Source organism: Gymnoscopelus microlampas (genome assembly GCF_963454915.1).
Source record: "Gymnoscopelus microlampas genome assembly, chromosome: 16".
Taxonomy (NCBI): domain Eukaryota; kingdom Metazoa; phylum Chordata; class Actinopteri; order Myctophiformes; family Myctophidae; genus Gymnoscopelus; species Gymnoscopelus microlampas.
In genome coordinates, this window is record NC_139953.1 from 48,934,016 (window position 1) to 48,960,362 (window position 26,347).

At 38.6% G+C, this 26,347-nt stretch overlaps 2 protein-coding genes across 6 annotated transcripts; both read right to left on the bottom strand.

Moving 5' to 3' along the window:
• Positions 1-1,297: 1,297 nt before the first annotated feature.
• On the bottom strand, positions 1,298-21,134 carry LOC311063277 (serine protease FAM111A-like). Of its 5 annotated transcripts, XM_084082642.1 has the most exons (6): positions 21,031-21,134; positions 19,529-19,619; positions 10,246-10,438; positions 8,117-8,207; positions 5,683-5,783; positions 1,298-4,341 (listed from the first exon to the last, which is right to left on the bottom strand). In XM_084082642.1, exons 5-6 carry the CDS (start codon positions 5,731-5,733, stop codon positions 2,452-2,454), a joined length of 1,941 nt encoding a protein of 646 aa, XP_083938768.1. In that variant the 5' UTR covers positions 5,734-5,783; positions 8,117-8,207; positions 10,246-10,438; positions 19,529-19,619; positions 21,031-21,134; the 3' UTR covers positions 1,298-2,451. The 5 variants fall into 5 exon arrangements, with proteins under 5 accessions (XP_083938768.1, XP_083938771.1, XP_083938769.1 ...); XM_084082645.1 differs by lacking the exon at positions 8,117-8,207 and having other exon boundaries at positions 5,683-5,767; positions 10,236-10,438; XM_084082643.1 differs by lacking the exons at positions 19,529-19,619; positions 21,031-21,134 and adding an exon at positions 11,044-11,063.
• Positions 15,446-26,315, bottom strand: LOC311063062 (serine protease FAM111A-like; the record flags this gene model as incomplete). Its single annotated transcript, XM_084082274.1, has 6 exons — positions 26,112-26,315; positions 22,865-24,709; positions 19,529-19,619; positions 16,612-16,839; positions 15,547-15,749; positions 15,446-15,463 (listed from the first exon to the last, which is right to left on the bottom strand). The coding sequence occupies exons 1-6, from the start codon at positions 26,157-26,159 to the stop codon at positions 15,446-15,448; spliced, it is 2,433 nt and encodes an 810-aa protein (XP_083938400.1). The 5' UTR covers positions 26,160-26,315.
• Between the last annotated feature and the right edge of the window lie 32 nt (positions 26,316-26,347).

The following is a 26,347-nucleotide window of genomic DNA, read 5'->3' on the forward strand; positions in this document are numbered from 1 at the left end:
AATCAGGGCAGTGGGATAATAACACATTTATAACATTTAAAATGATAGAAAGGGGCTGATGTCTAAACTCTTGTTGAAGTCATTAGGTTCCATTGTGTTTAAAGTGAAAATCCAGTGTGCTTCTCTCTGTAATAGCAGTTGTTACATGTCACCACCACTAGGTGTCAGGCTGACCTCTATGCCCATGAATGTAAGTGTGTCTGCTGATCCATGTCCTCTGTCCTTATAATGTCACAATGACATATAAACCATGTTACTGATCACCACTTTGTGTTCAGTGATTAGTATTTTCAAATTGCGTTTAGTTTGACCAACATAATATTATAAATTATGATCACACTGCCCTATTGTATGTATATTTTTCATACAAATAAGATTGCACTGCCCAATATATATATTTAAAACAGTCCCATGTTGACTGACTTGGAAGAATGCCTATGCACCTACTTGGTGTAATAGACCAATTATTTGTTTACTAACATTGAGACTGGATGCACAGGTGATTGTTTCACGCAATCAATTCTCAACATGTTGTTTTGGGGTGTGCTCTTGTGTGTTGGCTCAGTGAGGTGCGTCCTAGCGAGACCTGATAGAATGGGTGAACATGGAAGACTAAAACATATACAAAAGTCATAGTTCCAGCCTGAAAAACTTAATTAAAAAAGGAATAATGAGAGAGAGAATGAGAGAGAGACACTTACTGTATGAAGAGGAGGTGAAGAAAGAGAACGTGTAACGAGTATAGCAGGTAGTCCTCCATGCCAGCAATCTCCATAACTATATGACCTACAGCATAATACCCGGATGCCTTTTTACACGTGAGGCTGTGACCACTTTTACATTGCATCTTATGAGTGGTGGGGTTCATTTGGTGCCGGCCTGCGCGTGCACACTGGTTCTTATCAGTATGACGTAGTCTGTTAAGATGTCTATGGGCCCGGAGGCAGAGGATCCTCATCCCTGTCCTGCACTCGGTGTCCCACACCTCCCTGTCTAGAACCCTGTCAGTTCATCCATGTCTCCTGAGTTTCTGCGTTTGGGTTCTAGCTTGAGTTCCTAATCATAACAATATTACTTATGTAATAATTGACTGTCCAACACTGAGAATACAGTTAGCAAGTTTAAATTGGAACAACACAGAGGAGCAAAGCAGAAAACTGTTATGAGAGAGGAAGTACATCTCACATCCCAAGTGAAGGATGACAATATATCTTATATTTCACTCATTTATTTGACTTGCATCACAATAATAATAATAATTTTATTTATATAGCACTTTTCAAAACAAGAGTTACAAAGTGCTGAACAGCAGTTGGAGCATAACATATATAAGTAAAACATATACGTTTTTTTTTAAAGGCATAAGGGAATAACATAGTTAACAAGTTAATTCTGACAAGCAATAAATAAACATTTAAACAATCAAGCTAAAAGGAGAGCAAAACAAAACAAAAACTATGGTCTCGTTGCCCACATCGACAAACTAACAGGTATACAGACATATGCAACACAATTATAGCAGATGAGGTGACCTAGGAGAAGGCTTTCCTGAACAGATGTGTTTTTAAAAGTGATTTAAAAGAAGTCAGAGAATTGGCTTTTCTGATTGCCAGGGGTAGGGTGTTCCACAGCCTAGGTGCTTGGACGGCATAAGCCCGATCATCACCCTTTGTTACTAGGCGTGTCTTGGGGACCTGTAGGACAATGTAATTGATACAGAGCATACATATACTGTGTATGAAAATCACTATTCCACTTAATTCTTAATTCTCAAAGAAATATCAATTTGACTGGATAATACCTTCAAGAATACTAAGAACATAAAGTGAAGATACAAACATAGTATGACATAAGAATAAATGAATACAGAAGAAACAGTAAACCAGGCCAGTCCCCTGAACAGTGTTGGTGCCACGTTTGGTGTGGAATGGAGTCACGGTGCACCTGTGACCCCTTAAGGACCCCCCCTTGGGGACGCCCTGGCTATTCTGATGGCAGACCCCTGAACAGGGTTGGTGCCAAGTTCGGTGAGAATCGGCACAACGGTAAGCCTCGCTGCAAGTCTGGATGTTACGTTTGTGACGTCCACCGTAGGCCCACCCGCAACTTTATTATAGGATAGCTGTTTCTCATAAACCATTACAGTGATTCATTAAGGCACAGAGAGTGATAAAGATACACATTATAAAAGTACAGAAAAATAAAATAAAATGACGGTGTAGAATTATTATTACACCTCTGTAAAAGGCATATCGGTATTCAAGACACAGGGCAAAATAAAGGCAATATAAAATGAATTTGAAGTTTTGAATACAGTCAAAATGGAAATAATTCAAAATAAAACAGAACATTTGCAGTAAAAAAAAAAGACCTACAGTTAAAGTATGCATCTCTAAAGGGCTTGTTCATAAACGTACAACATAATCTAAAGCCTACGCTTACTGTAACCGTCTATGAGTCCTGCAACAGCGTTGCTGTAAGCAGCAAGTTAGTGTCCATGTGCTCGTCTTGTGGACAAAAGAATTGTATGAATTCCTTGATTCTCACAGAGTTTCCAGCATATGTTTTAAGCTCGTTTTCAAATACATCGAGATTATCAGTTTCCACTATTCTCCTCACATCCTCCTTCACTTGGTTAAATGTGTCATTCTTGTGAATGGAGGTGTAGTGGAGGTATGCCTCCAGTACATCAAACCTCTGTCTTTCCACTAGTTTGATGATGATTCTGGGAAGAATGCGTGACAAGGGTTGGGCGTACTCAACGAAACTCTGGGGATGTACTTTCTGGGGCTGTTCTTCCTCTGTCTTATAGACATAACCCCCTGTGTGCATTGCAACAACATTATGAGACTCATCAAAGACAGGAGAGCCAGATGACCCATAGGAAAAGCATGTATCATAAGCTAAATCTGGGCTTTGATTAACCAGCTGTTTAAGGTCAAAGAATTGACCAGTAATGAGCTGCATTTCAACCTCTTGATAACGATCCTTTACAACCTTTTCACGGTCACCAACTGGAATGATAAAGCATGGGTCTGTCACTTTCACTCCTCCGCCTGGGTGTCCGATAATACAGATTCCACCCCTCTGAGGGGAGGTTACAACGTTTTCTAACAATCCAGGAGGGCATTTTTGTGCAAGGGGTGAGTCAAGCTCCAAGTCAAGCTCCAACAAAGCCCAATCATGATAACATCCTGAATGATCTCTAATGATCTCTAAGTCAACAACCTCAGGTTTAACAGGAACTGAACCCAACAGATTAATACAGGCCCCTAGATCTTCAAAACAGAAAGAGACTGTGACGTCCTGCCTCAATGGGTCTTCAATCACATGAGCATTTGTGAGGATGAACTTATCAAACAGGAGAAAACCACTCCCTAGAGGAATCTCCTCCACTCTCACCTGACAGACAGAGTCAGCCCGGACCATTAACTTCTTCTGCATTTTCACTGTCTTGCATATTGTGTCACTCTTTCCATATTCCACACGGAGTAGCTCTTTGGTAGTTTTTGATTTTCCATCTCTGTCTTTCATTTGTTGGACTAAATCTGGAAACTGTGCACGCAGGAGAGCTAGGAATTCCTCAGAATCTGCAATTGGACGTGTTTTTTGTTTTGCCGTGTGCTCTGGCATGTCAGTATTAACTGGCACATGTGTTGCTGACTGATGTGGGGAACTGGTACTAGTCGTACTGGTATTGGTACTAGAACTGGGAACTGAACCGTCTGACTGCTTCGCTTGTGGAGCCTTCTTTGCATCCAATATGACCCTGAATGTTTTGTCATTAAGGTCATCAACAACTGGATTGGAAATGTTAATGGTTCTGTTATGTTCTTTTATATCTTTGAGATTAGAGAAATTACTTTTGAAGCGCCCATCCCGTTTCAGAGCTTCCTCTATCGTTTCCCTTTTGTAAGCATAAACACTAAGGAACTTGGCTTGTTTTGCTGTCAGGGCCGTGTTCACCAGAATTTTACCATCTTTTTCTACATGAAAAACGACTAGGTCGTTTCGGGTTGTCCCTGGACGGACACTTACACTGTTTGGGGGTTGATAGTTTTCCTTAGCTTTTAGATATGTAATTACAAGATGCTCCTCTTTATCAATTAAACAGCATGGAAAGTGTGTACTGATAGCTTTAAAACTACCAGGTTCACCTCTCACAATTACAAGTTCTTTTCCTTCATTCTTTTTAGCATTCTCATTAAATTTGGGGCATGTCATTAGTAAGTCCATAATGGTCTGGCGTCTGACACAGTTTAGTGTCTCCTGTTTGCCCTGTTTTCCTTTAATGGAATAAATGAAGGAATGCAGCTCTTCATCTTCATGTGGTTCTGTATCCTGTGCACAGAAAAGAATGATAGTCTTACAGTCTTATTCCTTTCTGTACAGAATATCAACACAACACACAATCTGTCCACCTGCATCATCAGCCCTTTACCAAATAGAAGGCACATTGAAATGAAAATGCATATTAGCAAGAAAGAAAAGAGCCAGTGAATGACACTTATTCTGTAGTCCTAAGCATAGAGAAGACAACTACTGTATGAGCTCAAGGTGAGTGAAGAAAGTTTAATTGCTTGTGGCTTTGTGTATCATCTATAATTGTTTTTATTGCTACTGTATATAGTTACAAATCAGTTCATAAAATAGTTTTCACCTTTATTAACTCATTAAACTTGAGAGACAGCCGTCTAGATATTCTGTGCTTGTTCTGTTTGGACAGGCTAGTACGCTACACAGCTGCAGCTAATATAATTAATAATGGGTGTGCTAGAGTCATGGGTGTTCCAATGAACAAGCATAGACTGAACAGTATTCTAACACACCCATTATTAACTTGATTATCTGTTGCTTAAAATGTAGTCAACAGATAATTAACAACACACGCACGTTATTTTTTATATATTCAAAAATAATCTGGCGACCACCTGAGGGGTCGAGACCCACAGGTTGAGAACCCCTGGCTTACATCAATGTGTACTATATATAGTCGACCTAATGAAATAAAGGTGTTGCCAGTCGAGGATTAAAAAACAACAACAACAACAACAAAAACGCTCCATTCCCATTGAAAAGCTTTGGCAGAACCCGCCCAAATAGGCAGAATAATGCTGTAAAATGAGCTTGTAATGAATTAGATAAGTTCTGCTATACTAAAACCATATCAGTGAGTCATGCATTGCTGTTGTATGTACATATTCAAACGTGGAATAGAGAGGAATACAATTGATTTGTTTAGATTGTATATTAGACCAGTGGTTCTCAACCTGTGGGTCGGGACCTCCAGGGGGGTCCCGACAAGATTTTTGGTGGGTCCCCATATGACAGAGAAGTGACAATTTAAGGACCTTTTTATGACCTTTGTAATACCTATTTTTTAATCATCAAACTACACTATAAAAACGGGTCAAACATTGGCCAAATTGTCAAATAATATAAGAAAGATGCAAAACATTTGAAAATGGCCAATCTACAAGCTCACAACGTTGTCAGCTTGTAGATCTGCTATTTTCGCAATATTTATCTGAGGGGTCCACAGTTCAAATGTGATTATTTTGGGGGGTCACGGTCACGGCCTGAAAAGGTTGAGAACCACTGTATTAGACCACTGCAAGTACAGATATAGTGATTTATGTATTGTGATGTATGAATTTGGATCATACAATAGAAAAAGATTACCTTGACATCCATCTTTTCTAACTTAACTGTCACATTTTCCACAGAGTCCATTTTGAATGGTAATGGCAGCTGATGGGTAGTTGCACTGGTGAGGGTCCCACCTGTTAAGATGAGGAAATAAGGATTATTAACAGGAATATATCACTATGCAATACATATCCAAAATAGTGTTGTTGATTTGTATTCACACATTAACATAGTGGTGATGTACTGGCCCACCAACCAATGGAGTAAAGCATTGAAGTTATGAAGACCAGACAACAGCAGTAAATGTCCGGAGCAAGATATCTCACCAACTGAACTAGTTCTACAATTACACAAGTCAAACCTCTACCTTCAGATCACGTGTGTGTGGATGACTGATTATTACAGATTACAAATTCCAACCTACAACTGTTCACGAATTATGCAACATATCTATAACTTCATATTAATGTCTGGAGCAAGATGTCTCACCAACTGGACTAGTTATGCCACGATGAGAGAGAGCGAGAGAGAGAGAGAGATTTATAAAATGCAAAGTTTTCAAATTAAAATAAATATCATGGTGGGAACTTTCAAAGTGGGCCTCAATAGAGGTCAGTATGTACAGTATGTAGGATAAACATGGAGCAGGCCAGGTAGGTCAGTCACAATGGGACTGTTAAATATAATATAGGGCAGTGAAACCTTATTTTATAAAACATGTAAACAGGGCAGTGGGATAATAACACATGTATAACATTTAAAAGGATATAAAGGGGCTGAGATCTAAACTCTCGTTGAAGCCATTAGGTTCCATTGTATTTAAAGTGAAAATCCAGTGTGCTTCTCTCTGTAATAGCAGTTGTTACATGTCACCACCACTAGGTGTCAGGCTGACCTTCTCTATGCCCATGAATGTAAGTGTGTCTGCTGATCCATGTCCTCTGTCCTTATAATGTCACAATGACATATAAACCATGTTACTGATCACCACTGTGTGTTCAGTCATTAGTATTTTCAACTTGGGTTTAGTTTGACCAACATAGTAATATAAATGTGTTATTATCCCACTGCCCTATTTATGTATATTATTCATACACATAAGGTTGCACTGCCCTATATATATACATATAATATATTATATACATATATATATATATATATATATATATATATATATATATATATATATATAATATATATATATATTGGCCTACTCCATGTTTATTCTACATTCTGACCTCTATAATGTCTAAATGTGTTCTTATTTCATCTGTTTGTTTATACAGCATCTCTGCCTGCCCTTCCCTGTATTTAATTAATTGAATGATTTATACCACGCCTGGAGGGGTGGAACTGTTTTATGACACTATAGTGTATATGTATGGAACACTCACACCTTTGTCTTTGTATAACTACCTGACAAAGCTCAGGGTGAACAAACACACACACACGCACACACACGCACACGCACACACACACACACACACACACACACACACACACACACACACACACACACAAATGTGTGTAGAATGGAGACGTAGAGATATAATAATCATTATAAATTATATAAAATCATTGCAGTTTCTACAAGTGGATTTGTTTTAGCTAAAAGTGCAAAATGTGTTGCATAATTCACAGGCAGAGCAGATTGAAGCATTTGTAGAAACAAAATACACACACGTGTAACTGATGGATTACAAGTTTGCAGCAGTGGATCTACACATTTGTGAGTATTTTTTTGTGTGACAGCATTATTTATTCTTTGTGACTACACATGCCAATGTACACGAGTGTAGATTGCAGTGTAGTAGCGCTCACATCAACTTTACAAGCTCTCACATTTTTTTCAATGTCCCCTGCTCACTCAGTTCAGGTTTTGCAACAGACGTATCACAGAATATGTAGAAATATCTGAGCGCAATAGTTTTACGAATTTGTGCAGATTTGTGCTGTTGTAACGACTGATTTGAGAGGTTGTAAGTGAGCGATTTACATACACATGTAAATGCTGATGCAACTGCGATGTACACATTACAGTGTGTGTGTGTGTGTGTGTGTGTGTGTGTGTGTGTGTGTGTGTGTGTGTGTGTGTGTGCGTGTGCGTGTGCGTGCGCGCGCCCACATTTTTTCTGTCACCTCAATTTGTTTTCCTTTGTGTGTCTTCAAATCCAGATTATGTGTGTGTGGATGACAGATTACAGATTGAAAATTCCAACCTACAACTGATCTGAGCATATTATGAGTGCTCAAATCAAATCTATTTGCTCTCAAACTATGCAACATATCTATATCTCCATATTAATGTCTAGAGCAAGATATATCGCCAACTAGTTATGCCATGACGAGGTAACTACACAACTCAAACCTCTACCAAAGTGTCCTTGTGCTTTAATGTTTAATATAAAGCACTTTTAATCAGTTTGTTGCTATAATGTTCTATACTGTACTAATAAAGCTGTCTTACCTAAAGAAAGATGCAGGTCAGAAAGTAGTGGAGAGCTCCTCAGATGTATGGAGGAAGGAGATGCTGCCTCAGGGCTCCTTCTAGAGACCACCTAGAGAGACAATAGAGTTAAATATCACATTCTGAACATTCAAAAGATATTTAACATTTAATATAATCAAATTAAATGAACATTAATCAAGGAAAAGATGGTTTTCTCTGGATAACAGGAAACCTTTCCTTTCAGGCGAGACTAAACTGCAATTTACACTGTATGAGACACCATGACTCAGCAAGTCAGTAGTTCATCAGACGATATGCCAGACTTCACTGACAGATATACAGAACCACACAGAGAGTGTAAGAGACTTCACTGACAGATATACAGAACCACACAGAGAGTGTAAGAGACTTAACTGACAGATATACAGAACCACACAGAGAGTGTAAGAGACTTAACTGACAGATATACAGAACCACACAGAGAGTGTAAGAGACTTCACTGACAGATATACAGAACCACACAGAGAGTGTAAGAGACTTCACTGACAGATATACAGAACCACACAGAGAGTGTAAGAGACTTCACTGACAGATATACAGAACCACACAGAGAGTGTAAGAGACTTAACTGACAGATATACAGAACCACACACAGAGTGTAAGAGGCCTGCAAGTATCTAATGAGGAAATCATTTAAATGATTTAATTAAAACAATAGTTATGTATAGAAAGAACTGTATGCTAGTAATCCATTAGGGAACATTTATTAGGCTTTTGGAACAGGCTTTGTATCCACAAGAGTCCTGAATACCCTGGACAAATGTTTCTTTTCTTTAATTATTATTATATTATTTTTGAAGAATGGGCACTGTTTGAGGGGACTGGATACCATTTGGCACTGGTGTAAAGTAACTAATTACATTCACTCAAGTACTGTCCTTAAGTACAATTTTGAGGTATTTTTTACTTTACTGGAGTATTTCCAATTTTCATTACTTTTACTTCTACTCCACTACATCTCAGGGGCAAATATTGTACTTTTACTCCACTACAATTATTTGAAAACTTTAGTTAGTAATAACCTTGTAGATTGTCATTATTATCACAACACATACATTGACCACTTCAGCTCTGTATACATTTTGGCCATTTGAAAATAGCCGATCTACAAGCTCACAATGTGATGCATTGTGAGCTTGTAGATCTGCTATTTTCAAAAGTTTTTTATACATTTGAAAACTTGTGAAATGGGACATTCTTCATAATGGGTACTTTGTACTTTTGGTTCTTTAAGTACATTTTGATGCCACTACTTTTGTACTTTCACACGAGTAAACTTTGAATACCAAACTTTTACTAGTAACAGAGTATGTCTATATTGCAGTATTGATACTTTTACTTAAGTAAAACAAATGATGTACTTTTTCCACCACTGCTATTTGGAGAGAAGACTGGAAACTTGAGGTGACATTTTGGGGTACGACTGGGCACTATTTGGAGAATACTGGGCCCTACTTTAATTTATGATGCATAGTATTCCAAAAGGATGCATCTGAGTCTGAACTGATTAACAAGTTGTAATTAGTGTGTAGGAGACATTTACAACCATTCACTCACAATGATGAAATGCCCTCTGTCTTTCCTGGAGGCATGCAGCCTTTATAGACTGAACTGTACACTACGATATGACAAGGATAGAATATTTTATCTTTTTAAACCCATTAAAACTGGGAAAGCATCTGTGTAATGTTAGCTTTTTTGCGTTGGCTATTCAAAAATAGCAGATGTACAAGCTCACAGCACGTCAACAAAAACCTTGAAAGTGTGAAAACTACTGATTTAGAAGGTGTTTATAGAATCGGCCTCATGAGTCTTAATGGGTTAAAGTCAGTATTAGTTTGTTAAGTAAACAAGTTAACATTACTGTGGTAATTCAGAGCAGATAAAAAACATACGATTGCGGCATGAGGAGTTACTGTATGGAGCGGTATTTACGCGCACACACACACACACACACACACACACACACACACACACACACACACACACACACACACACACACACACACACACACACACACACACACACACACACACACACACACACACACACACACACACATGAAGGAATAATGACAGACACTTACTGTAAGAGAAGGTGAAGAAAGATGTCTTCAGTCAGCCAGGGTTCACTTCAGGTAGAATGTAGTCTCGCGTAGCCAGACCCCACAGAAAATGAAAAACAGCGACCTCTGCTCGCAGGTCAGAATCTGTTCTTGAGAGATTAGGTAGAATGAAACTTCCAGTCAGCGGGCAGGAACTGCAGTCACTGTTTAGCACCTGGAAAAGTGCATTTTATGGGTTATAATTAATAGAGTATAGGCAGTGGTGGAAAAAGTACACACAATTTGTGAGTATTGGTTTAAAAAATGTACTTAAAGTACCAAAAGTAGAAAGTACTCATTATGCAGAATGTCGCATTTCACAAGTTTTCAAATTATAAAATGTAGACTAAACTCTACAAGCTCACTATGCGTCGCATGGCGAGCTTGCAGATCTGCTATTTTCAAATGGCCAAAATATATGACTGAAGTGGTTAATGTAGGTTTTGCAATAATAATAATAATCAAAATCTACAAAGTAGTAAATAGTAACTAAAGTTTTTAAATAATTGTAGTTGAGTAAAAGTACAATATTTGCCCCTGAGATGTAGTGGAGTAGAAGTAAAAGTACTGAAAATTGGAAATACTCCAGTAAAGTTAAGAAATATCTCAAAGTTGTACTTAAGAACAGTACTTGAGTAAATGTACTTTGTTACTTTACACCGCTGAGTATAGGTGGAATTAAATCTACTCTGAACATGGAAGACTAAGAAATATACAAAAGTCGTAGTTCCAGCCTATGGAGGAATAATGAGAGAGCAAGAATGAGAGAGAGACACTTACTGTATGAAGAGGAGGTGAAGAAAGAGAACGTGTTTAGAGTGTTGTCTGTATTATTGAGTCACTCAGGGAACACCTTGGGGGGGTGTTACCTGCCCACAGACAAACACACCCACATAGTTTTAACATGACTCTGTCTCTATGAAGTACTGAACAACTATGTACAAACAGCAGCCATAGATGTATGACAAAGCCACTGTCACACATGTTAGTTTAGTATATATTGAGTTGCTTGTATTCATATTTAGTGGGCTTTTTCTATTTGTTTACTTCATATCATTTTGTGTTGGATATTAAGTATTTTAAGTAATTCATTTATTATTATTATTATTATTATTATTATTATTATTATTATGTATTGCTTTGTGTTGCTTTTTGTAGGCTATTCATTCAGTAAGGCAGGGCTGATGCAACATTGATGATGTAGAAGGACACTATATTTACACACTCACTCCAGACAGAGGAACACATTACATTTACTGTCGGGCAGAAACCTCTTATCTCTGTATTTTTACTTTTTCGTAAATTAATGCCATTCATTTTTTTTTGCCATTTTTATATTTCATTTCAAATGTATTTATTTATACTTATGTTAACTTTATGAACTTAAATACAAATGCATTGGACATAAAAAAAGACAATAGAATATTAATACTAGTCATTAAGCTACTAATATAGACTGAAGTCATTAAAGCGGGTCATGTTTGCATGTTATGAATCATAACAGCTGAAATCAATAATATATCTCTATTCTGATATTAACCTGTGGGCCGCATTAAGTGAAGGTGGGGGCCGCATGTGGCCCCCGGGCCGCCAGTTGCCCGTGTATGCAGTAAGGTGTAGAGTTGGAGTGTTGGGACATGTGTGTGAATGGGTGTGAGTAGGGGAGGAGCCTCATTGCCTGATGAGTGTGCGTTCATGTTGCAGCACGGGGGGGGGTAGGGGGGATTGACAGTTCGACCATCTTCCATACGTGGGCCCCGCGGATTGGTCGCTTGAACCCGCTTCCCTCCGTAACCGAGGCAACGTGGGTTTGGTAGCTCGCCACTATAAAGCTCAGTCTTGAAACTGACTGCTTTGAGGGAACAATTCCTCCTACGCTGCCCATGCCATGCATAACTTCCTCATCAACACACAGTATCTGAACCACTACCAGGCAACACAGAGAGTGGAGCTGCGTAGTGGCCAACAGTATAAGACTGTGGTTGTACTAGTCAGCTCCCAGGTTTTAATGTGTCTGTCTGTCTGTGTGTTTCTATGTCCAGGGCGTTGCTGAAAATGAGCACTTGTGCTCAGCTACTACCCTGGGTAAATAAAGAACAAAAAAAAAAAAAAAAAAAAAAAAAAAAAGAGAACTAGTTTATCAGGTACAACTTGATCTCCTCCCGTCCTCAAAGCCAGCAATATCTATAATAACCATAATGACCTTTAATGCCCACATATTCACCTTTACAGCTAAGTGGTTCTGTTGTTCATGTACCATAGTGGTAGGACTGTCATGATTATGACATTTTACCTGATGATTCAATGTCACTCAAAATTGCGATTATTAATAATAATAATAATAGTGATTATCTCAAATAATTGTGAGTAGGCTAGTATGTAATCATTGTGGAAGGCCTAAATGATGAAAGCACTGTACTGATAAGACCCAAACATGGCATAGACTTGACCTGTATGTCACTATTAATGTCACCGGCCAGTATGCAAGATAGGTAGCATGCGGAGGCTTTAAGTGTTCTACAATGATGCCCTGAGGATACCACTTAAGGTGGCATAGTGCCAGTCACCTGTTTGTAACGTGTGGAATACATACATGTGAGGCTCTATTAATGCATTTTATGGCTCGCCTGGATGAGTCCCAGAACAGCATTATTGAGGATATAATTAATCCTATATGTAGAGATTAGATTACAGACGCTTTTATTCAAAGTGACTTACAATACGTACATTCAACATAGGTAGGCAAGAAAACTACGAATCACCAGAATTATTAAGTGCATTCTGTTCTAAAACAAAAGTATACCTAGCGCTAAGGTAAAAGTGCAATATATCAGCTACCTACTGTCTTAAACAGATGAGACACATAGGAGAATCAAATGAGCAAGAGATAAAACAAATAAGTCTATCAAATAAACAAGATGCAATGAAACAATAAAACAAGAGCTTATACAACTAATTAACAACAAGTAGACAAGGCTAAGAGGAAGGGTGAGGGTAGTACTCATCCAGAACCGTATTATTGAGGATATAATTCATCCTGACCTATGTGAAGAGTCAGCTTCTATTTATGATTTTATGTTTTTTACCGCCTTCATCTAAAAATGTTTTGTGCCAGGGACCGCCCAGAAGAGATTTGTGTTAAAAGGTGCCTTGTGCCACCGTGAGCTTGTATATCTGAGTTTTCTGAAAAATGTATGTTAATATATCATTTATATAGCTAAGATCTAAAATGATACAGATGCTTTCCAGGTTTGAATAGGTTAATGTCACCATACGGGGTGACTTCCCACAGTCTCCAGGTTTTCTTCAGAATCAGCAGTGGTGGAAAAAGTAGTTTGTTTTTTACTTAAGTAAAAGTATGAATAATGCAATGCAGAAATACTCCGGAATTCTAAATTTACTTGAGTAAAAGTACAAAAGTATTGGTATCAAAACATAATTAAAGTACAAAAGTAAAAGTAGGCATTATGCAAGTTTTCAAATGTATAAAATGTATAAGGATCTTTTGAAAATAGCTATTTTCAAATGGCCGAAATGTATATAGGGCTGAAGTGGTTAATGTATGTTTTGTAATAATAACCTACATCTACAAAGTAACTAGAGGAACTAAAGTTTTCAAATAATTATAGTGGAGGAAAAGTACAATATTTGCCTCTGGATGTAGTTGAAATTGGAAATACTAAAGTAAAAAATACCTCAAAATTGTACAAGAAGTACAGTACTTGAGTAGATGTACTTAGTTACTTTACACCACTGAGAATTGTTAACCACTTTACCTCTCTGGCAATTGTGAGGCCATGTCACTGTAGGCAAGAAAGCTAAACAAAACGCGATGCGTTGTGAGCTTGTAGATTGGCTTTTTGTTTTGTCTAAATAAGACCATGTTTGTGATGAAGTGGCTCAGCAGTTAATGCAGAAACACTATGATTTTAAAGAGTGTAGCACAGTGGAATATACACTATGACACATTAGGAGTCCATTGGTATGTATTTATGGATAGGCCTATATGTCTGCTAATATTGACAGGGTTCACGCACACATTTTTAACAACTCATTGTCAAAACCTTTCCATAACTTTTCCAGAGTATTTCACCACTTTTCCAGACCTACAGCAAAACACAGGGTGAAATATTGAGGCTCAGTGTGCTATCAATGCCCTAAATCTACAAGCTAACACCATACAGTATCACAGTGTAACCTGTTGTTAAAGAATCACTGAAGGTGAACCCTGAGGTGCTATATAGCACTTCAGTAATTGGGCTGAGGTGCTATATAGCACCACAACTATCCCAAATAACCACTGAAGAACCGTGGAGGCACCACAACCACCCAAAGAACCACTGAAGAACCACTGAGGTGCTATATAGCACCACAACAATCCCAAAGAACCCCTGAGGCACCTTTTTTTTGTGTGTAGACAACTTTGAATTATAAGAATCGCAGGAGAATTGACAGAGTTCTGCCTTAGTTAAATGTCTATCCATGTGCTTTGGGTCTAACATGGCCGAACGGAGGTCACGACTGGCCACTGTGACGTCGCCATTTGATTAATTAAACATGTATTTAACCAGGTGAATTTTGTTGCGATTAAGGCTTAATCATTGGCCCAGTGGCAACACTGACCTCACATTACCAGGCTTTCACAGCAACACCATAAAAGAACATGACAATAAATAATTACAGTTTACAAAGGACCTTTAATACAAATAAAACTTAAACACAGCTCACAGCAGACATACAGTAGAAAAGTCATGGAATCCTAAATGATAAACATGGTAACAATGCATAGCACATTTCAGCACCATGGACAGCGACCACAGCCTGTCTGGGTCAAAGCAAGATCAGGATCTGTGTGTGATTGATTGATTGATTGAATATCAACAGTTTGCATAGACAAGCATATGGAAGGGTTACATGGCGGCTTTCCGACATGTCGCCTTTCCGACGTTAACGAACCCTATACCTAACCCTCACCCTAACCGCACGCGGAAGCCACTAGTCGGAGTGGCGAGATGTCGGCATGGAAGACGGTTACCATATGGAAGTACAGTTCAATACAAGGTCTGTTAAGAGGATTTTAAACCCAAGAAAGCACTATTAATATGGCTTTTGACGGTGGCGTTGGTGGCGTCGCTGACTGGCGACTTGCAACGTGCGTGGTTGCGGTCGTTCGTGGGTTTGGCTACTCCTGTTGGATTCCCTGATAGGGAATGCAATCTCGTTAAATGAAGGGACATTTTCGTTAAATACGGTGTTATTCTCTAGTCTCACAATTCTATTCACTTCGTCCTCCACTTGAACCCATATGGCATTCTGGTGCCTAGAGATGTAGTTGGCATATGCCTTCAGTACATCAAACCTCTTTCTTTCCACTATCTGGATGATGATTCTGGGAAGAATGCGTGCCAGGGGTTGGGCGTACTCAATGAAACTCTGGGTCTGTACTTTCCGGGGCTGTACTTTCTGGGTCTCATAGACATAGCCCCCTGTGTGCATTGCAACAACATTACAAAACTCATCAAGGACAGGGGAGCCAGATGCTCCATAGTAAAAGCATGTATCATAAGATAAATCTGTGCGTTGATTTTTGAGGCGTGCCACCTCAAAAGAGCCAAATAATTTCTTAGTAATGAGGTGTTGAACCGCATTATAACGGTCAGTGGCAACCTTTACACTGTCATCACCTGTAATGGTAAGGCATGTGTCTGTCTTTTTCACTCCTCCATCTGGGTGTCCGATAATACAGATTCCACCCTTCGGAGGTGGATTTGCAAAGTTTCTTAACAATCCAGGTATATTTTTGGCATTGGCTGAGTCCAGCTCCAACAAAGCCCAATCATTATAATATCCTGTATCCTGATACATAGTGTAATTAAAGACAACAACCTCAGGTTTCACTGGCACTGAATCCACCTGGTTCTCTAGATCTTCAAACCAGAAAGAAACTGTGACCTTGTGCCTCAGCTGATTTGTATTATCATCATATAAGTCTTTAATCACATGAGCATTTGTGAGGATGAATGTATCAAACAGGAGAAAACCACTTCCTTTAGCCTCCCCCTCTACTCTCACTTGACAAACAGAGTCAGCCCGGACCATTAACTTCTTCTGCATTTTCACTGTGTTGCATCTTTCGTCATTCTTTCCATATTCAACAAGGAAGAGCTCTTGCCTTTCTGTATTTGTTACTTTTCCTTCTCTGCCTATCATGTGCTTGACTAAATCTTTATACTGTGCACGTAGGAGATCTAGGATTTCCTTAGAATCTGCAATTGGACATGGTTTGGCCAGAGTAGGAAAAGTATTTTGTTTTGCTGATTGCTCTGCCATGTAAGTATAAACTGGCACGGTTGTCGCTGACTGCTGTGTGGAACTGGTACTGAGGCTGGTAATAGTACAGGGACCGGTAATAGTACTGGTACTGGTACTTGTAATAGTACAGGGACTGGTAATAGTACTGGGACTTGTACTTGTAATAGTACTGGGACTGGTAATAGTACTGGTGCTGGTACTTGTAATAGTACTGGGACCGGGACCGGGGGCTGGTTGATTTGACTGGCTCTTTAGTGGAGAACTCTGTATGATCATGCAGGTTTTGCCAATCACACTTTTAACATCATTGGACCATTTAATGATTCTCTCATCACGTCCGTCATCTGTCAATTTCTTCAGTGAGTATTTAGTGAAAACATCGCTTTTGAAGCGTCCATCTCGTCTCAGAGCTTCCTCTACCGTTTCTCCTTCAAATGCATAAACACTAACTTCATCAGCTATGTCTTTAAGATTCATATTGTTAAGAATTTTTGTCTTTATGTTACGACCTCCTTCTGTTTTTACATGAAATATTTTTGGCTTGGAGTTTACCTCAGTTTTTACACTCTTTGGGGGTTCAGAGTTTCCCTTATCTTTTATATATTTAATAATCAGAAGCTCATCTTTTCTAATTAACCAGCATGGAAAGTGTGTGCTGATAGCTCTTTTACCTCTCAGAATTACAAGTTCTTTATCCTTTTTGACATTATCTATCTGTAGTGCATCTATGATGGTCTGAGCTCTGTCACAGGTCATCTCCACTGGTGTTCCACTTCCAGTGGAATATGAAATATCATGGTTGACATGATGTGCTTCTTCTTCCTGAGAAAATTGTGATAAAACCATTTCAGTGAGACATACATCGCTAATGTATGTACATATTCAAAAGTACAATAAAGAGGAATACAAATGATTTGTACAGGAACGAATAATTACAACCCTGCAGGTACATATAACAGTAATTGATGTAGCTGCTGAAAATAAAATAAAAAATAGATTTTTACCTCAGTTTTTTCTATCTTCATTTCCTTGTTGTCCATTATGAGTGGTAATGGCAGCTGATGAGCAGTTACACTAGTGAACGTTCCATCTGTTAAAGTGAGGAAAGTGGATTATTAACAGGAATATATCACTATGCAATACATATCCAAAATAGTGTTGTTTTACATAAACTTTATTCATAGATTTGTAGGCACACATTAAAGGACGACCATTAATACTCAGTCTGTGTCTCATAGGAGGGTTGTGGACACTTCAGTAACCTGCCTACCAGTGACATCGTTAGACAGGATTTTTTTTTTTTTTTTTTCAAACAAGATTACACATTTTATATTTTGACACAAATGGTGCCATAATATATGGTGCCAAAGGGTGGGTATCCAGAAGAGTCCTGGAAACCCTGGACACGTTGAGGGGACTGGACACTATCTGCAGAGAAGACTGGGTACTTGAGGTGGATTTTTTGGGGAAATATTTCAGTCTCTGACGCATATTATTCCAAAATAACTGATTAACAAGTTGTAATTTGTTTATAGGCGACATTTACAACCATTTACAACCAGGTGTCTTTAAAGTGAGTATTAGGTTGTACAAACATTTATGGCAATTCAGAGCAGATTCACACCATGAGAGGTTACTGAGTAGTATGAGAGCACCCACACACCTAGTCCGGTAAAACATTCACATTCTCATGAGTCTTCTAAATGTCAGTCACAATGGGACTGTTAAACATATATAGGGCAGTGCAACCTTATTTGTATAAAAAATATAAACAGGGCAGTGGGATAATAACACATTTATAACATTTAAAATGATAGAAAGGGGCTGAGGTCTAAACTCTCGTTGAAGCCATTAGGTTCCATTGTATTTAAAGTGAAAATCCAATGAGCTGTAATAGCAGTTGTTACATGTCACCACCACTAGGTGTCAGGCTGACCTTCTCTATGCCCATGAATGTAAGTGTGTCTGCTGATCCATGTCCTCTGTCCTTATAATGTCACAATGACATATAAACCATGTTACTGATCACCACTGTGTGTTCAGTCATTAGTATTTTCAGATTGGGTCTAGTTTGACCAACATAGTAATATGTTATACATGTGTTATTATCCCATTGGCCTATTTATGTATATTTTTCATACAAATATGATTGCACTGCCCTATATATATATATATATATATATATATATTCCAAGTCAGTCCCATGTTGACTGACTTGGAAGAAGGCCTATGCAACTGCTTGGTGTAATAGTTGGTTTTAATATATATAAAACTTTTTATTGTATTATATTTATGTGTACCTTGTTGTCTATGCCTTGTCTGTAAAACCATTGTTGTAAATGTTATTTTTGTACACAGGGTGCCATTGAAAAAGAGATTCTGGTCTCAATGGATTTCCCTTAAATTAAGGTTTCAATTAATCAATCAATCAAAAATGTTTATCCTACATCCTGACCTCTATTGAGGCCCACTTTGATCGTTCTCACCATGATATTTGTTTTAACTTGAAAACTTTACATTGTATTGATGTGTATAAATGGGTTTCTTTGAACCATTATGGTGGGTTGATGGAACCCTTTGTTGGCACATTTACTATGTATATTTTTCTTCTTTTGATGTGTATATATTTTCTCTGTAAATGTGTTCTTATTTGATCTGCTTGTGTCATGGTGTTTGTGTATGCAGTATCTCTGCCTCCCCTTCCTTGTATTTAATTAACTGAATGATTTATACCACACCTGGAGGGGTGGAACTATGAATGACTCTATGGAACACTCACACCTTTGTATAGCTACCTGACAAAGCTCTGTGAGACGCATTGTGCTAATAAATCACTTATTAGTTGCCATGACGAGGTGAACTACACAACCCACACCTCTACCAAAGTGTTATTGTGCTTTAATGTTTAATGTAATAAACATTAAAATATGAATAACTAATAAAGCTGTCTTACCTAAAGAAAGATGCAGGTCAGAAAGTAGTGGAGAGCTCCTCAGATGTATGGAGGATGGAGATGCTGCCTCAGGGCTCCTTCTAGAGATGACCTAGAGAGACAATAGAGTTAAAACACTTGTGAGTGACAATGTTATTAAAACATATCACATTCTGAACATGTTATTAAAACATATCACATTCTGAACATTCACAATGTATTACATATTTAATTTAAAATGATATGAACACTAATAGAGGAAACCTTTCCTTTCAGATGAGACTAAACTACAATTTACACTGTATGAGACGCCATGACTCAGCAAGTCAGTAGTTCATCAGACGATATGCCAGACTTCACTGACAGATATACAGAACCACACAGAGAGTGTAAGAGACTTCACTGACAGATATACAGAACCACACAGAGAGTGTAAGAGACTTCACTGACAGATATACAGAACCACACAGAGAGTGTAAGAGACTTCACTGACAGATATACAGAACCACACAGAGAGTGTAAGAGACTTCACTGACAGATATACAGAACCACACAGAGAGTGTAAGAGACTTCACTGACAGATATACAGAACCACACAGAGAGTGTAAGAGACTTCACTGACAGATATACAGAACCACACAGAGAGTGTAAGAGACTTCACTGACAGATATACAGAACCACACAGAGAGTGTAAGAGACTTCACTGACAGATATACAGAACCACACAGAGAGTGTAAGAGACTTCACTGACAGATATACAGAACCACACACAGAGTGCAAGAGGCCTGCAAGTACCTAATGAGGAAATAATATACATTATTTGATTTAAACAATAGTCATGTATTGTAAAAAAAACTGTAGTCTGGTAATAATAATATAGGGATGTATTTTGAAAACAGTGTTGCTGCCTGTGGTGCCAAAGGGTGGGTATCCAGAAGAATCCTGGAAACCCAGGATTTTCCTTTAATTATCATTACTATTATTTGTATTATTATTATTATTATTGAAGAATGGGCACTGTTTGAGGGGACTGGATACTATTTGAGAAGACTGGGAACTTGAGGTGGAATTTTGGGGGAAGACTGGGCACTGTACTTCAGTCTCTGACACACATTATTCCACAAGTCACACATAAGTCACAAGATTGACAAGTTGTAATTTGTTTATAGGCGACATTTACAACCATTTACAACCAGGTGTCATGTCACTCACAATGGTGAAATGCCCTTTCTCTTCCCTGGAGGCATGTAGCCTGTATAGCCTGAACTATGAAGGCTGATTATAATATTATATAATCTTTTTTTAATCGTCAAGTTTAAAGTGAGTATTAGTTTGTACAAACATGTATGATCTAAAAACATACAATTACAGCATGAGAGGTTACTGAGTAGTATGAGAGCACCCACACACCTAGCCTGGTAAAACATCGCAGTCGTGTGAATTCACATTGTCATGCGTCTTCTAAATGTGAATTCACACAACCAGCCTATGGAGGAATAATGACACATTAATTCTACACTTACTGTAAGAGAAGGTGTGAAGAAAGATGTCTTCAGTCAGCCAGGGTTCACTTCAGGTAGAATGAAACTTCCAGTCAGCGGGCAGGAACTGCAGTCACTGTTTGGCAAAAGTGCATTTTATGGGTTATAGTTAATAGAGTATAGGTTTAATTAAATCTACTCTGAACATGGAAGACTAAAACATATACAAAAGTCATAGTTCCAGCCTGAAAACTTAATTAAAAAAAGGAATAATGAGAGAGAGAATGAGAGAGAGACACTTACTGTATGAAGAGGAGGTGAAGAAAGAGAACGTGTTTAGAGCGTTGTCTGTATTATTGAGTCACTCAGGGAATGCCTTAGCGAGGAGGGGGGGGGGGGGGGGGGGGGGGACTGATATCTTGGTACCTGCCCTGATCAACAACTACAGTAGTATAGCAGGTAGTCCTCCATGCCAGCAATCTCCATAACTATATGACCTACAGTATAATACCCGGATGCCTTTTTATACGTGAGGCTGTGACCACTTTTACATTGCATCTTATGAGCGGTGGGGTTCATTTGGTGCCGACCTGCGCGCACACACTGGTTCTTATCAGTATGACGTGGTCTGTTAAGACGTCTATGGGCCCGCCCTAACCAGCGTCCTGTCAGAGGTAAGAGGCGTGCTCTGGCTGAGGTTCAGCACTGCAGACCATGTTTGTCCCCAGGCAGAGTGATTGAGGGGCGGTACCTACCTGCATCACTCCTCAATCAGCTCCATATGATGACTGCTGTGTCTAATCACCGAGTGATGACACCTGGGTTCTGATCAGCCTGGGCCATAAAAACTGAACCTCACCTCAGCACAGACAAGGCTCACTCTACCTCTGCATGGGATGCTGTCGGGCGGTATTATAACCTATGAGGCGTTCGACTCATAGGTTCAAAGACTGTGTTGAAAATATCCAGGATTTGGGAAGACACTTTGTGTTTGGTTGCCCACCCCACCTATGTTATGTTAATTTCCCTTAATAATGACGTTTCTTGGGAAACCTACTCTCTCAGCGTCTTGGTGTTGGTCGGCTTCCACAATATTTATATGCTAAAACCCTATGTCCCAGTGTATATAGACCCTATATAAACCCTATGTGCCAGTGTATATAGACCCTGAGATGGTCTGGTGTGGGTCTACTGGTTGTACCAGTGTATATAGACCCTGAGGTGGTCTGGTCTGGTCTGGTCTGGTGTGGGTCTACTGGTTGTTCCTAGTATAGGTTGGAGACTAAGGGACACCAGGTCTTTACCATCAAGACCTCCAGACTGTGGAACAGCCTTCCAGAGGAGCTCAGGTTAACTAGCTCACTAAACACTTAGACATCACCTTTAAAAAACACTTTTCTACAAAAAGAACCTTTTATCTCCCTAAAACAGCAAGAGCTAAAGAGCTGGAGAGACAGAGAGAGTCCTGTTACTGAACTCTATATAACAATGTGTACTGTCAGAATATAGAGCTATTTATTTGATCTATATATTTTATTATATCTCCTGTGAGCATCTGGTTGTATCGTTTTCTGTTTTCAATCATTTATACTTAATATTTTCAACTGACACACACACATACACATACACATACACATACACACAGATACACTGTATGACACTTTATTTGGCTTACATCACAACAGCTTACAGTTAATACAGATCTGGGAGTTGGACCCTAATATTTAACAAGGATTCACAGCAGCAACAACAACAACAAAACCAAAACACATTTGCTAATTTGTGAAAGTTTTCACCCAAAATAGAATCACCAAGGATAAAATAGTTCATCAGTTTTCCTTGCCTCAAATTCCCTGATATGCTGGTATTATCATACTGTAGGTCGTCTGGTTGTTTCATAGTTTGCAATATTCTCTTTATATACAGTGTTATTCTGTATGGTCGCAATTCTCTTTACTTCCTCCTTCACTTGATCCCATATGGCATTCTGGTGACTAGAGGTGTAGTGGAGGTATGAGTCCAGTACATCAAACCTCTGTCTTTCCACTATCTGGATGATGATTCTGGGAAGAATGCGTGCCAGGGGTTGGGCATACTCAATGAAACTCTGGGTCTGTACTTTCCGGGGCTGTACTTTCTGGGTCTCATAGACATAGCCCCCTGTGTGCATTGCAACAACATTACAAAACTCATCAAAGACAGGGGAGCCAGATGCTCCATAGTAAAAGCATGTATCATAAGATAAATCTGTGCGTTGATTTTTGAGGCGTGCCACCTCAAAAGAGCCAAAGAATTGCTTAGTAATGAGGTGTTGAACCGCATTATAACGGTCAGTGGCAACCTTTACACTGTCATCACCTGTAATGGTAAGGCATGTGTCTGTCTTTTTCACTCCTCCATTTGGGTGTCCGATAATACAGATTCCACCCTTCGGAGGGGGCATTGCAAAGTTTGTTAACAATCCAGAAGGTATGTTTTTGGCAAGGGCTGAGTCAAGCTCCAACAAAGCCCAATCATAATACAATCCTGTATCATACTTATTGTTATTAAAGACAACAACCTCAGGTTTCACTGGCACTGAATCCACCTGGCTCTCTAGATCTTCAAACCAGAAAGAAACCGTAACCTTGTGCCTCAGCTGTTTTGTATCATGATCATAAAAGTCTTTAATCACATGAGCATTTGTGAGGATGAATGTATCAAACAGGAGAAAACCACTTCCTTTAGCAATCCCCTCTACTCTCACCTGACAAACAGAGTCAGCCAGTTCCATTAACTTCTTCTGCATTTTCACTGTGTTGCATCTTTCATCATTCTTTCCATATTCAACAAGGAAGAGCTCTTGCCTTTCTATATTTGTTACTTTTCCTTCTCTGCCTTTCATGTGCTTGACTAAATCTTTAAACTGTTCACGTAGGAGATCTAGGATTTCCTTAGAATCTGGAATTGGACATGGTTTGGCCAGAGTAGGAGGGGTATTTTGTCTTGCTGTGTGCTCTGCCATGTCAGTATTAACTGGCACATTTGTTGCTGACTGCTGTGCAGAACTGGTACTGGTACTGGTACTGGGACTGTTAATAGTACTGGTACTGGTACCGAGGACTGGTTGATTTGACTGTCTCTTTAGTGCAGCATATTTATCATCACGTTTGATCTTGAAGGTTTTGCCATCAAGATTATTAACAAGAAAGGACATTTCTGTGATTATGTCACTGCTTATGTTTTTCAGTGAGCATTTAGTGAAAACATCACTTTTGAAGCGTCCATCTCGTCTCAGAGCTTCCTCTACCGTTTCTCCTTCAAATGCATAAACACTAACTTCATCAGCTTTGTCTTTAAGATTCATATTGTTCAGAATGTTATACTTTATTTTAGGACCTCCTTCTGTTTTTACATGAAAGATTACAGCCTTGAGTTCGGGAGAACCACTGACACTGTTTGGGGGTTCAGCGTTTCCCTCCGTTTTTATATATTCAATCATCAGAAGATCATCTTTTCCAATTAACCAGCATGGAAAGTGTGTGCTGATAGCTTTTTTATCTCTCATAATTACAAGTTCTTTGTTTTTAACTTTTTTGAGATTATTTTTATATAAAAAGGATGGTGAGGTCAGTAGTGCCTCTATAATGGTCTGGGCTCTGGTACAGGTTATCTCCCTCTGTGATGATCCCTTTCCAATGATATATGCAAAGGAATGGCTGTCATGATGTCCTTCTTCTTCCTGAGAAAATAACAAATAATTAGTATTAATGTCAGTACAACATATCAACACAGAAGATTGTTTAAGTGCTTGTGACTTTGTGTATTTATTCTTTACCAATGATTTTGTTATTGCTAATGCTACTGTAAGTAGTTATAAATGAGTGCATACAAGGTTTTCACAAAGCTTTCAAACTGTCTTAACTGTTTACTTTATCTTCTGTTTGTCTATGGGAATCCTGAATGGGGAAATAAACCGGGACCCAGGTAGGATGAGTAAATTACGTCAGACTTCTGTGCTCTATTACAATTACAATGAACTGGATTTGTGTCCTAATACTATATGCTTTCGCTCTTGTCCGTCCGTGTATCCATGTGCGTCCATGAACACGTCCTCACGGCGGAACAAAATAACAGATCTACACACTATCAACAAGTTGTGATATGATGCAAAGCATTGTTAACTTGTAGATCTATTCATTCATGCACCTCCCTCACATAAAATGAAGACGTAACGTGTGTGAGTGTGCAGATCGCTATTGTATTCCTTGGGGGAGAGGAGGGCTTGTTTGCAGCTCCATGGGTCAAAAAGATTAAGAAGGATGGCGGATACGGAGAATACAGGAACTCAATACTTGGAAGTATTGTCATTATTTTAAGTTAGTTGTTTATTGTTCTAATAAACCTTTTCGGGAGGGGAGAGGGAGTGGTAGGGAAAGTAATATCGTAATATAACTTGAAATTTTACTAAATACTCATATACCAAGTAAAGTAAAGTCATATTACTATTTAAAGTAGTAATAAGTAACTAGTAACTTATTACCCTGAGTAACTTGCCCCGACACCGACGTTGACACACCCAATATTATTTTGATTAGGTAAGGTTAAGTAAATGTATTCATAAAGCGCCTTTCAAAACAAGGTGCTGTACAATGAATAAACAAAAATAAAACAAGAACATTAAAATATAGTAACAATAAAAACAAGTTACAAACAGAGCAGCAAAAACTAAAACAATACATAGAAATAAACAACATTACAAACTAGCAGTTAGCAGCTTTTTAAAGGCATCGACTGACTCGATGACTTCAAAATCAACGTAGAGTTTCAGCCAGTAAATGTAGCTTGTAATGAGTTAAATAAGTTGTGCTAAAACTATACCAGTAAGTCATACATTGCTAATGTATATTCAAAAGTGCAACAGGGACGAATACAGTTTATTTGTTTAGGATTGAATATTAGACCACCGTAATCACACATAGAGGTAATTGAGATCATACTGAAAAAAAGATTCATAATAATAATAATAATAATGAAATGCATTTTTATGGCGCTTTTCTAAGTACTCAAACTTACTCAAAGCGCTTTACAATGGTTCATTCATTCATACAGGGAGGGGACATTGGGAGGTGTTTCAAGATTACCTTGAAACATTGGTCCATTTCTCCGGACTTCCTTTTCTTGGCGTCCATGTTGAGTGGTAATGGCAGCTGATGGGTAGTTACACCGGTGAGAGGGGTTCTGCCAAAGTGGGGAAATGTGGATTATTAGCGTAAAGCAGTGTTGTTATAAAAGTTGTTCATTGATTCTTTTCTTTTTTTTTTAAATACAGTGACATTTGGGAACCACTTGTGTGAGCTTGAGGATCGACTATTTGAAC